The sequence below is a fragment of the Macaca nemestrina genome, chromosome 1 (genome assembly GCF_043159975.1).
Source record: "Macaca nemestrina isolate mMacNem1 chromosome 1, mMacNem.hap1, whole genome shotgun sequence".
NCBI classification, from domain to species: Eukaryota; Metazoa; Chordata; class Mammalia; order Primates; family Cercopithecidae; genus Macaca; species Macaca nemestrina.
In genome coordinates, this window is record NC_092125.1 from 15,887,487 (window position 1) to 15,901,414 (window position 13,928).

Here is a 13,928-nt window from a genome sequence, read left to right on the forward strand (position 1 = left end):
CTGGTGTGCCTTTACTGGGCCTGACTAGGGCTCCCACAAGCAAGTGCTGCTGCAGACCAGAACACGGCCAGGACACAGGCAGGCACACGAGTCAGAGGAGTGTGATGTGTTGGGACAGACCAGGTAAGGATGATGCAGGGAAGGCATGTTGAGAATCATGGAGCCCTCTAATCTTTGTCTCTCCCTAAGGCCTGAGCTCACACACACAGGGCTTCCGCTCCTCATCCCAAAGGAAGACAAGCTCCCTTTTATCTCTTCCCTTTCCAAAACCCACTCTCAAAAGAGAATCTGACCTGTATCCACTGTAAACGATAAAATATATAATAGCTTAAAGATTATTAATTTTTTGTCCAGTGAGTCTTCCTATCTAAACAGCATAGAGAGATTTAGATTAATGTTCTAAATAGCCAGTTAAATACCTGGGATTATGTTCTAGGAAAGAGATAAAAAACTAAAGAGCCTAACTGAAGCTCCTGAAATTTTATCAGGGAGGTGGTTATCTTCTTTCTCCACCAAGTTGGACAACAGGGAGTGGAGGAGGAAGTCAGGGAGGACAGAAGATCAGTGCCAGAGGACTAGGTAGAGCTTAGATTAATAGAACGTCTGGGGTCAGCCCTTAATTAAGGAGAACGAAGGCGTGCAGGAAGTGCTCAGGAGAAGAAATTGCTTTGAGTGCTGAGTGACAGGACCTTGTATGAGGTAAATATTTGGGTGTAAAAAAGGACAAGGACAAGGACAAGGAACGTGTCCTGGTCTGTGCCTTCTGCATGAGAACACCTTTGCATGTCCCCTAATAGGAGGATGGGAGAGAAGGGGAAGGGAAGCGGGGAGTGGCAAAAAAAAAAAAAAAAAAGGAAAAAAAGAGGGAGAAAGAAACAGAGAGAGAGAGAGAAAGGAAGGAAGGACGGAAGGAAGGAGAGAGAAAAAAGAGAGAGGGAGGGAGGGAAGGAGGAAGGAAAAAGAGAGAGAGAAAGAAAGAGAGAAAGAAAAGGCTGGAGAGACTCAGAAATCCTTCTGGCCCCCAGCGAAGGCTAAGGAGGGACTGGGCGGGCGCTGGGAGGAGCCTCGGAAGCATCCTCTGAGCAGCCGCCTCTGAGCACGCTGGGAAAATCCTTCCTCCCTCGGACATGGCGCTCACCTGCCCGGCGGCAGCAGCCGGCTCCGGCGCCGCGGTTCGCGGGTCCGGGCGGAAGAGCAGCTCCAGCTTCAGCCGTGGGGTGGAAGGAGGCGGCGGCGGCGACGGCGGCGGCGACGGCGGAGGCGCGGCCCGCGGGCCCGGGTGTTAGACCTGAGGGAGCCCGGGGAGCCGGCCGGGGCGCGCAGGGTGCAACGGGGCGCGCACCAGCCCCGGGACGCAGCCGGCATGGTGTCCCAGGTGCTGCAGCTGCTCCGGCAGGGCGTGTGGGCCGCGCTCACCGGGGGCTGGTACCACGACCCGGAGCAGAGCAAGTTCACCAACAGCTGCCACCTCTACCTGTGGCTGTTCCTGCTGCTGCTGCCCCTGGCCCTGCACCTGGTGAGTGGGGAGGGTCAGGTCCCGAGGAGCTGTGGGGATGGAGGGAAGGAGGAGAAAGGAACCACAGACGTGCCATCAGCCTCACAGGGTTTCAGGTTCGTAGAGATTCTTAAGAGACGGAAGGGGAAGGGCTTCAGAAATTTGGGACAGAGAACGTGCAGGGAAAGGGGGCTGTGAGGATTCACTGGAAAAGAAAAGTAGACAGGACTGCGGGGGCTCGGGGACTCATTAAGAATTGATGCCGGATGTTAGGATGAGTCACTCTCCTTGTGGCAGGGAGCTTGCAGCTTGTTTTGTAGGTGGGTAACTCTAGGCCTCAGAGCTGGGTAGCTTGGGATAATGTTTGGTGTGAAATACTGTAGATTGTAGCCAAGAGGCAAAACGAAATGTAAAAAGCAAACTCATTTCAGTTATTGGCCCCTTTTTTCCCCTCTCACCTTCTTTCTTGTTTTGCTTTGGGAAGGCAAGTTCAATTATCAATTACTCACATTGTAATTTCTACACCGCTATGTATAGAATTCTGTAGGAAGATATAATAATGGATAAATCCAATGTACTTTATGCTAGACAAAGTATTACAACGTTTAGTTGGGGCTTGACATTTTAGTGGGGTTGTGGTAAGTGAGTGCTTGCTGAAAAACTACATAGATGACCTTCTTAGGTAGATTATACGTAATTAAAACAATGGTTTACCTTCTTTGAAAAGCTGTACAGGTAAGGTGTTCCACGTCTTATTAAGCTTTACATGCTAAGAATCTAATTTTGGTATGTCTGTTGGAGGACTTTATTCCTAACACATTATTAGATCATGGGTTTTTTACAGCAAAAATTGTCAATGAGTTTGCATGACTGATGGATTCCGAGTTTGACATTTGTGATTGGGTTCTTCTTTACTCTTTTTCCGGCAGTGTACCCAAAGGGTCAGAAGTCTGGGTGTGAAGTCATGATGCCTGGGTTAAATTTTGGGTCTACTGGTTACCAGTTCTGTGACCTTGGGGAGGTTATTTACCGTCTAATTTTTCATTTTCTTATCTGTAAAATGAGAAAAGGTAAGAGTACCAGATTTACAGATTGTTTTAGGGATTAAATGAGATAGTACATATAAAGCCACAGGTCTGACTTGACCTGAGATTGGGCTCAGACTTGGGTTTGCAATTCTGTTCTGCTACTTATTAGCTGTTTGGTCTGATACTGAACTTTTCTAAAACTTAGTGTTCATATCATTAAAATAGATGTGATCATCATAATCACCACTTCACAGAAAAAATAACCAAAATTGTATATAAAAAGCATTAAATACGGAAACTACTTGGAAACCCTTCAATAAATGCAAGTTTCTTTATTCTTTCTGATTTTGTGCACCATTTTTCTTAACTCATTTTTCTTTAGCCTATGGGTCCCAGTGTTTTCCCTTTTCCTAGAGGGACAGCATAGCAAAGTCATGAGGAACGCAGCCCTCACCAGTGTGAAATCCTGGTTCTCCTGCTTACTAGACCTAGTATGAGCTTGAGCAAGCTTCGCCTTCCTTGTTTGTAAAGCAGGGATAATTATAGTACCTCCCTTATAGGGTGAATATGAGAACTGAGTGAATTAATAGATGGAAGTACTCTTAGTACCTGTCACACACAGAGTGCTCAGTAAGAGATGCCCTTTTTTTTCCTTCCCCAGCTTCTAAAATCTCTCTATCCTTATGTTTTCTGATTCCATTTAGCTAGAATTAATTTCTCTTCTTCCTTACCCTTATACCATTCTGTACTTACTATTTGTTTTACAGCATTCTGTAGTTGGACTATCAGCATTAATAGCACCTTTCTAATTCTGTCTGGTACTTAGTTGTAGGAACATGTATTTCACTTCTATGTCTAGATCATAAGCTTTTTTGAGGGCATGGGTTTTTATGTTGTTTATTCATCTTGGTTTTTCCTTGTACATAGCAGAGTGCTCTGCATTTGGTAACACTGATCTCCTATACAATTAACTTGTGTGTCTCTTTCTTTTCCAACTAGCATTAAATAGTCTACCTCACTATGCTTTTTGAATATTTCCTGATAATGAAAGCAATATATATTCCGCTTATAATCCCACTCCTCAGAAACAACCACATTAGAATTTAATGTTGTGTTCCTGCAGATGTTTTTTTCTATGCATATGGGCTCATTTTTGTAAAACTCTACTTAAGATTTGATGTCTACGTATGGTCAGAACCCTTAATTTCTACCTAACTATGCTTTATTGAGTAGCTTGATTTAGATCTTGCATTTGTGAGTAGGAAATTGTCCTTCGTTAACTTGCTTTTCGATGATATTTAAATGTAATTTTCAGCTAAATCTCAAAATGTTAGAAAGTAAAATCTGAGACTTAAATAATTTTACTTTTATATCAGCCTTTAAAAAGTAAAACAGATGTGCCCGAATTTTTATATCTCTATGCCAGCATGCCTTTAACTATTATAGAATAATTGTATGTGGGTGCAGCTACTTTTTAATATATAGCCTGTCTTATTAAAAACGCAACAAGTTATTTTTTTCTTGCTTTGGTCTTCTGGTTTCTGAAAGTGCCCTTGAAATAAAAGGCCCCTTTCCCCAGTGGAGGCTTTGTTCTTCAGATCTTGGTGCTTAAACATATTTATCTGCACTTCAGTGTTGTCTGTGATTGTTAATGTCTTTTTCAATTTGTTCATTTACAGTCATTTGTTCCAAGAAGATACTTGACTAGTTACTGACAACAGGGGCTTAGTCAAAGTTCTATGAACTTCTCTGTTTTTTTTTTTTTTTTTTTTTTTTTACAATTTTGGTTTAAACATGTTTAAGAAAGTTTTGGTCGGGCATGGTGGCTCATGCCTGTAATCCCAGCACTTTGGGAGGCCAAAGTGGGTGGATCCCTTGAAATTAGGAGTACAAGACCAGCTTGGCCAACATAGTGAAACCCTGTCTTTACTAAAAATACAAAAAATTAGCTGGGCGTGGTGGTGCATGCCTGCAATCCCAGTGACTCAGGAGGCTGAGGCAGGAGAATCGCTTGAACCCTGGAGGCAGAGGTTGCAGTGAGCCAAAATCACGCCACTGCACTCCAGACTGGGTGACAGAGCAAGACTCTGTCTCAAAAAAAAAAAAAAAAAAAAAAAAAAAAGAAAAGAAAAAGGAAAGAAAGAAAATTTCACTATTGAAAAGATCCACTTTTTAATTTAACAGATACTTTGAGTATTTTAAATATTTTTATTATTAATTATTGAGGCAAATTTCTAATCCCTAGAATGTACTTAGATCTGGGTGATAATGTGGAAAACAGTGATTTATTAGCATTTGTAAACTATGTATATATTTGTGAGAAATGTTTGGAAATGTACAACTGAAAACAGTAAGTCAATTTGGATAACTTGGAAAGAGTTTTACTTTGGTTGATTATCAACCTCCTTTTCTTTTGGACGCGCTGAAAGATGATTTGTCTTGAGAGATATTTAAATTGTCACTATTACATGTGTTTTGTCTTTATTCTTTTGAGATGATAATTAATGGAGATTCAGAGCTGAGTTTTCTTTACAGTAGGGGCATATGGGCATGATTCTGGCCTTGTGTCCGTTCTGAGAGCATAAGCCTCATGTCAAAAGACGCAGTTCCCGTTCTTCCTCTTATCAATTGTGTGGCCTTGTGCAAGTCACCTTACTTCTCCAGACCTCAGTTTTATCATCTGTAGAATGCGGATAACACCTTCATTTTATAAGTTTAGCAACTGAGGTCCAGGGAGAGTCAGCTGTTTGCCTACAGTCATCTAGATAGTCAGTGGTAAAATTCTGCATTTAGCTGAGGTTCTGTAGCATCCAAGTCTTTGGCCCTTCCAGGACATTATGCTGCCTGACATAGTACATATAAGAACACTTTGAAGTCTGTGAAACAGTGGAGCCACCTACAGTGGAATTATGATTATGCCAGTGGCATTGTGGTCAGCTCCACTGGAGAGGAAGAGTTGAGTGATGGGAAGAATGAGGTGGAACTTTCACATCCTTCCAAACCCCATGCACGGCAATATTAGACTTGATTTTCCAGGCCTGACATATGTGTTTGGATGGGCAGCCCTTTCCGCGCTTGTGAACAGAAAGCCTGTCTTTTGTTTTATGGCTGGAGCTTTCTGTTTCCTTTCCTTTAACTTTAGCCAGACTTGTTCTGTTCCCAGTTCTGCTTTTTAAAATTTAATCTTAGAGACCTTCTTTGGTAAGACCTACATCATTTCTAATTGCCGTAATTATAATTAATAGGATTATCTGTCAAGCGCTAGCATAGTACTAGGCAAATAGTAAGCACCCAACACACTCTAATTGTTATTACAGCTAATTGGTGACATTTCTATGAGAGTTCACAGTCATTTCTCATTCTGGTATGTCATTATTTTTTCTTAGATCTTGCATTCCTCTTTTTTCAATCAATATTTTCCCAAGATTTTACTATAAAAAGTTTAAAACATACAACAAAGCTGAAATAATTTTACTGCGTGCAGCCATATACACAGCACTTTGATTTTACTCCATGAACATTTTACTATACTTGCTTTATCACCTATCTGTCCATTTGTCCATCCTTCTATTGATCCCTTATTCTACTTTATTTTCTTGATGCATTTCAAAGTAAACTGCACACATCAGTCTATTTCTTCCTAAATACTTCACCTTGCATAATAAATGACAGTTTGATGGAAATTTAAATATACTGCATTTTAAAGAAAGTTACCATGGAGCTCTGGTTGTGGGCCCCGCGCACTAGGCATCTTGGATTATTCTACTCCTTCACATCCCTCACCCCCATAACAAGGCTTCCTGAGGCCTAAGAAATGAAGGCGCAATTGAATGTTGAGGTTTGAGAATAGAATTTAAGGTTTTGCATTTCTTTGACCACGCTTCCTTCCTTCCTTCTTTCCCTCTACCCCCCTCCATGCTTCACCTAGACTTCCTCTCCTACTTTTAACATATAAGATGACTTTGTGTAAATTGTGGAAAGGCAGCCTCTGCAAAGAGGCAGCCTTTCCTGGCCCATTTAATCCTGTCAGCAGGAGACCTTTGTGCAGGATGCAACCTGCACAGCCTTGCATAGCAGGCTTGGCCCATTCCACTTGGTTGTTGTTATTCTCTTGAACTGCTTGGCATGTCGCCGTTCCCAGAAGGTTACCTCTGTTCTAGTCAGTCCTAGCATTTATATCCAATTTCCTCAAAAGAAAGGCTTTCTCTGTTAATGAATCACATAGTCCGTGCTTTCTTTCCTTTGACTCCCAGAACCTTGATATTTGGTCCTTCCACTTCTAGGGGCCTTATTTATTCTTGCATTGAGATGCCTGATCCTTTGCACTATCTCCATAATTTACCTGAATGTCTGGTTTCCTGCCTCCTGCCCTCACCTGCCTGAAGCAGAGTTGTATTTGAGGTGAAGAGCCTGAGCATGGAGTTGCTTAAAAGGCATGCTTCCTGGGTCCTGAGTCTCCAGAAGAACTACAGACTTAGTCCCTGCAGATTTGGGCTGAATGCCAAACCATGCAGTTGTCTCTCAATTGTTGTTTCTCCAGGTGGCTCTGTGGATGGTGTGTGCAGAGGACTTGCCTGTGTGGAGGGCTCTGCTTTCCTGGAGTCCCTACATTTGTTGCTGGGGCAGCCGTCTCCAGTCTTTTCAAATTGACAGTTCTTTTATTGAGTCACAGTTGCTTATCCCATTTATCCTCATCGTCTGCCATTAGACACATGCATGTCTGCGGGCAGGATCTATGTCCCCAGGTTGTGTTTCTGTGTTTGTTTTTTCTTTCCATTCTGGTATTACAAGTTCATAACAAATTTTCTAGTAGTTAAACTTATGTCTCCTGCCCCATTCCCAGCTTTCTTAGGGCTTCTTGAGATTTCTCCCCATTAGTGACTAGTTGTATTTTGAATGGTTCACTCCTCAGATACCTGGCATTTTTCCCCAGGGTAATGTCTAATACTTTTTAATACCCTATTATTTTTGTTTTAATTGAACAATCTAATTGACTTGGTGTTACTTCTTTTGTATAGAATACTTACTAGGTGATTGTTATTTTCTGGCTTTAATCATTTGGTCTCCTAAATGGTAAATTTTAAACATTAAGTATCTTATTGCTATTTCATCTTCTCTAAATCTCCTTCCTATGCTCTCTGCAAGAAGAAAATGGACTCACTTTTAATGGTATTCAGATTTTTCCATACTTTTTGTCTGGTGCATTTTCTTCCTTTAGCATTTACAATTGTATTATGTTACTATTATTGGAATAGGTAAGAATCACAGCCAACACTTCGGAGCACATATGAGGCAGACACTTTCGTAAGAGCTTTGCAAGAAAGAAATCATCTCACCTTCCCCAGTGCCCCAGTGAGGCACCATCATTATTGCCATTTTACAGTCAATGAAACTAGCAAAAAGAGGTAGGTAAATATGCTTACAAATACATGACTGTCACGGCCTGACTAGGATTGAAGCCCAAGCATTGGAGTTCTTACCCACTCAGCCATATCACTTCTAACAGGTCATTTTACAATGTGGGCATTTTAGTCCATTTTCATACTGCTATGAAGAAATACCCAACACTGAGTAGTTTATAAAGGAAAGAGGTTTAATGGTCTCACAGTTCCACACGGCTAGGGAGGCCTCACAGTCATGGCACAAGGCAAGTGAGGAGCAAAGTCAGGTTTTACATGGTGGTAGACAAGAGAGCTTGTGCAGGAGAGCTCCCCTTTATAAAACCATCAGATCTCGTGTGACTTATACATTATCATGAGAACAGAATAGGAAAGACCTGCCTCATGGCTCAATTACCTCCCATTGGGTCCCTCCCATGACATGTGGGAATTAAGGGAGCTATAGTTTCAGATGAGATTTGGGTGGGGACACAGCCAAACCATACCAATTGGTATATATTCCTTGCGCATTTGCATGAAGACATATGAACACTAAAAATGTACAAAAGGACACATAACAAAAATATAACTTCCCTCTCACACTTATTTCTAGTTTCCCACTTGAGATGGAACCACTATACACAGCCTCTTGTGTTTTCTTGCACTGGTATTTCATACACGTGTGAATGGAAGTTTGAATGTAAGGGGTCCTGAGTGTAATCATAAAGCAATCTTATTTGTCTTCCACTGTTCCTTTCAATTTGCCCTGGACAGGAGGTTTTTTTTCCATATCCCAGATAAAAACATGGGTAAGCCCCATGACTTCAGATCACAGTTTATACACATTTTATGATGGCTTTAAGCAACAAAATACAGACTTGATTTAGATTGCAGAATGTGCAGTTCCGTGGCATAACCAAAGCTTCCATCATCCAGTCATTTCCAGGTAGAAAGGGACATGATGATGGCACAGTCTTTCCTGCTCTCCTCTTCCCTCATGCGTTGACTGATGTTTCTGATGTCCTTGGCTTTGGAGAGCAGGACGATTCTTTGTTGACTGTCATGGTGGTAAGCTGGCCTTGGGCTCTCAGAGCATGGCACATGTTCCCTAGTTGACTCTCTGGAGAGCTGCCTTCACACACCCTCAGAGACCCCGTTCTCCTTGCCAGCCTTGTCTCTCTGGTGCTTGTCTTGATGAGGGCTGCTGTGTCTTTGCCCTGTCTGGTTTCTTACTCTGTCCACCTCCAGCTTTCTTCTGCTCCAGTATCCTCTGCTCCATAGCCCGTTCACACATTGTCTAAAGCGATCTGTACAGATTCTCACATACAGAGTCCATGTCAATGTCCACATATTCTTTTCCCCACCACATTCTAGGAGGACAGGCCAAGCTCATACTGCCATCAGAGCAGCTAGCCAGCCAGTCTCTGATCTTTCATCTTTTCTAGGAGGGAATCAGACAGCAGTCCACTGTGCCTTCTACCCCCATCCAAATGGTAGGGGACTCATATTAGGTGCCTTCTACCCCCACCCAAATGGTAGGGGACTCATAGGTTTCTAAGTGGTCCCACTGAAGGCCTTCTCTCCTGACTGAGGAAGGGGATGGGACACAGGATTAGCTGCTCACCAGCAGACCTTTCCAAAAATCTTCATATGCCCTCTTTTTCTAAATTCTGTTACATCATTTTGAGTAAGACATTTAAGATCATGTAACTCATCCTTATAATCTATCTAGAAATGTCTGTTGTTTGTCCCAGAAATTTGCATTGGAATCTCTTATCCATCCTACCTTGGTTCCTTGATCAACACTTCCATTAAAAATGTTATACAAATGTGTAATCATTTATGCATACGTAACCTTGTTGTCCCTCTTGACAGAACATCTTGGAGATCATGACACAAAGAGCCTCCTCGTTATTCATGCCTGCATAGTATTCCACTATTTCTATCAAGGGCAACTTATTTGATTAGTCACTATTGAAGAATAATTAGATTTTCAGATGATTTTTAACCTAATGCCATTAGTTGGATATGGATCAGTCAAGATGTGCTAGCTTATGCTGAAGCAATAACCAACCTAAACATGTGTTTGGCTTTACCAAGTTATTTTTTGTTATTTTTTTTGAGATGGAGTCTCTTTCTGTTGCCCAGGCTGGAGTGCAGTGGAATGATCTCAGGTCACTGCAACCTCTGCCTCCCAGGTTCAACCAATTCACCTACCTCAGCCTTCGGAGTAGCTGGGATGACAGGCATGCACCACCACGCCTGGCTAATTTTTTGTATTTTTAGTAGAGACGGAGTTTCACCATATTGGCCAGGCTGGTCTCAAACTCCTGATCTTGTGATCTGTCTGCCTCGGCCTCCCAAAGTGCTGGGATAACAGGTGTGAGCCACCAAGCCTGCCTACCAAGTTTATTTTTAAGTTTTAATTTTTAATTTTATTATTATTTCTTTTTACAGATAGGACTCATTGTCACTCAGGCTGGAGAACAGTGGTGTAATTGTAACTCACTGCAACCTCAAACATTTGGGCTCACGTGTCCTCCCACCTCAGCCTCCTGAGGAGTTGGGACTGCAGGCGTGCACCACCACATCTGGCTAATTTCTTATTTTTTGTAGAGATGAGATCTTGCTGTACTACCCAGGCTGGTGTCAAACTCCTGGCTTCAAGCAATCCTCCCAGTTTGGCCTCCTGAAGCGTTGGGATTACAGGCGTGAACCACTGCCCCCGGCCCTATTTTTTATTTATACTACATGTCCAACATGGTCCATTGGGGTGTCAGGGGTATAGTTAGCAGGGGGTCCTGCTCATTATAGGTATTTAGGAACACGGGCTGTTTGAGTCTTCATTTTAGGGTGACTGGGCGCATTACTCGCTACTCCCCCCCATGACCCTGGATGATTATACCAGTCACTATGGTTGAGGGACACTGAGTGGGTTTCATGGTCTGACTCTGGAGGCTCCTGCCTGGAAATGGCAAATACCTCTTGCCCTCAGACTTCTTTGTCAAGGAATGTTGCATGGCCACACCTCACTTCAAAGGGAAAGGAGAGTGCAGTTCTACCCTGTGCCTGAGGGACTAACTGGACATGTTTGTTGGAGAGCACTTATGTCTATGACAACAGACTGAGTGCCAGATGTTCTGCTGGATATTGTGGAGACGTCAGGAGAACAAGGTGGATTGATGTCTTCTCCCCATGCAGTTAGCAGATAAACAGGCATGAATAACACAGTGATAATTGTTACTGTAGGGAAAGTACAGTTGCTGTACAGTAAAGGTGGGAGGTGGAATCTTGGCATGAGTACTTAAGGAAGGCTTCCCAGAGGAGGAAGTAATTTCTCATCTGAAATCTGATGAATGGGTAGGAGTTAGCCAAGCAAAGATGAGTAGAGGAGGAACAGCATTTCATGCAAGGGGAACAGCATGTATTAAAGCTCTAAGGTGTATGAGAGTCTGGCCATTTTGCTGTACCCTTTAAGAATATGTGAGAGACATCAAGACACATGACCCCTAAAAACTTCAACAGGTGTCTCTTAAGGAAAAGAACATTCTCCCACATAATTATCACACCCAGAGAAGTTATTGATATGATGGTATTGTCTAATATATAGTTCCTATCCAAATTTCCAGTTATGCCAGTCAGTAATGTCTTAGAGAGCTGGGGTTTTTGGTTTTGTTTTTCTGTATCCAAGATTCAAACAAGGATCAAACATGCCTTTTAGTTGCCACATCTCTTGATTGTTCTTATTCTAAAATGAGTTCTCTAAGCCTCTGGGTCAGTGTTGTGTCCTTGTCGTGCATCACATCAGAGGGACAGAATTCTCCCACCTCTCCCCAACCCGCATCGTTGGTTAAGGTAGTGTCAGCCAGATGTCTCTATTATAAAATTACCAGTTTTCCCCTTTGTGTTTAGTGAGTAATCTGTGGAGTGAAACCTGGAGACTGTATATATTGTATTTCTAAAAGTCTTTCCCCCAATAGTTATAGCATAAATTGATGATTCTTGACTAAAATAATTATGACAATGGTGGTTGCAAAATGGTAATATTCTAATTTTCTTCACACCTTTATTAATTGGTACTCTTCTGTAAAGAAGATTTTTTTTTTCCCATCCTCATAGTTTTGTTGCACTTTTTAGTGTGGTCTCATAGATTCATTTTTTAATTCAGTGGGAGTATAATCTATGCCTATCATTCTTTTTGATGTTCAAATGATCAAAACTTTGGCAAGTGAGACCTTCTTCATGCACATCCTGAGTCTTCTTGGATATACTCTCATCAGTTTGTGAGCATGTTATTGCTTTCTGCCCAAAAAGATATTCCTGGCTTAGCTTGTACTTTCCCTGCCCCAGCCCTGGAAGAATCAGCCATTTTACCAAGGAGCCATGATCCTTGTGGTGGGGAATTACATTTGGAAACCAAAATCTAGGGCTGCAGTAGTTGCATTTGTTGCTACTAGTTGTCTTTGCCTCTAGACCCTTTCAGTAGATACAACTAGAAGATTGATCAATTTATAGGTTGAATGATTGAATAATCAATTGAAGTTTATTCTGAGACCATCAAACCAGTCCATATCAAAGGACTCTTCCTCTGCTTCCATTATTTCATATTTATATCTCCCTTCTCCCACAGTGAGAACTGTAGCTCACAACAATATCATTTGCCCAGTCCTAAAATATACACACGAATTCCTACTCCCATAACACCACCATAGACACATCTTTAAGGAAAAGTTCAAGACTGTTTAGAAGTTATTATTATTATTGTTTTTAGAATACGCATCACCAGTGATGTACTGCCAGAGTAGCATGCTCAAAAGTTACTTTGATGAATTCTTTTCTAATTATTTTTTGGTTCATCTTTGTGGTTGTGCTATCATTTGATATATAGTTAGGTTCACTTGTAGCTATATAATTTTAGCTTTTCCTCCATCCTTGCTGATTTAATAATTTATACCAACAGGAGGTATAAAACATTAACATAGTTCACAAAACATATAAAAAGATATGCTGAATTACTTTATCAAAAGGTTTCTCTGACTGCTGGATGGGAAAGTAGATCAAAGAAAGGACAAAAATAGAAATGAGAGGTTCGGTGTCTATTTCAGTCACCCAGTCAAGGGATGGTGGTGGCAGTAAAGATGGAGAATTGTGGATAGATTTTAATAGGATTTAATGATCAGTTCATTTTTAGGGTAGAGGAGTAAGGATGGGGGAGGAATCAAGGGAGATGCCTGATGATCTGGTTTGAGCCAGAGGTGTATGGAGTGCCATTGACTGAGATGAAGGATGAAAGAGGATAGTTGGTAGGGAAACCAAACACCTAATTTTACACATAGTAGCTTGGAGTTTCCTTTTAGATATCGAAGTGGAGATGTTGAGTAGATAGGTGGATATAGGTGTGGGGAGTTTAAAGGAACAATCTAAGCTAGAGATACGGATTTGAAAATCATCAGCATAGAGATGACATTTACCACCAAGGGACTGGGTAAGACTTCCTAAATAGAATGTGTAGAGAGGGAAAAGAGTGCTAACGGTGAGGCCCCAGGAGCGCTACACTCAGAGGCAGGGCAAAGAGGAGGCGTCGGGAGACAAGGGAAGAGCCAGGAGAGCATTTCCGCTGTGAGCACCTGTGTTGCTCGCTGCTGAGAAGACAGGAAATTGTGGTTATTTTTTGTTTTTAGAGACATTGACAAGAAACTTTCAGTGTGTATTGGGGAGTAGAAGCCACACGGCTGTGGGTTTAAGAGGCCATGGGAGGTGAAGACAGTTCTTTCAAGCAGGGAGCAGAAAAAGGGCACGCTATCTGGAGGGAGGTTTGGAGTCAAGGGAGTTTATTCCTCCCTCAAGGTCAGAAGGTCCTTGAAGGTAGGGTTGTGATTTGAATCCCCATTGGTCCTTGGAGTGGTGCTTCATACACAGTGGATAATCTAATCACTCTGCATTAATGGAATCTGACTCCATAAGGGAAGGCACAGTTTTGGTAGTGCATATTACGGACTGTGGTCAGACCCATTTCAGTAGACTCAC

The 13,928-nt window shown here is 42.0% G+C and overlaps 1 protein-coding gene across 4 annotated transcripts in view; it reads left to right on the forward strand.

The window, feature by feature from the left end:
- Nucleotides 1-1,115: 1,115 nt before the first annotated feature.
- Nucleotides 1,116-13,928, forward strand: part of LOC105464123 (pecanex 2) — a 310,280-nt gene continuing 297,467 nt past the window's right edge. For 3 of the 4 annotated variants that reach the window (XM_011711792.3, XM_071074159.1, XM_071074156.1), the window contains exon 1: nt 1,299-1,516. In XM_011711792.3, the coding sequence (XP_011710094.2) occupies nt 1,364-1,516 (153 nt within the window). In that variant the 5' untranslated portion in view covers nt 1,299-1,363. Of the gene's footprint in view, nt 1,517-13,928 lie in introns of all 4 variants that reach the window. The other variant, XM_011711793.3, reaches the window with a different exon arrangement.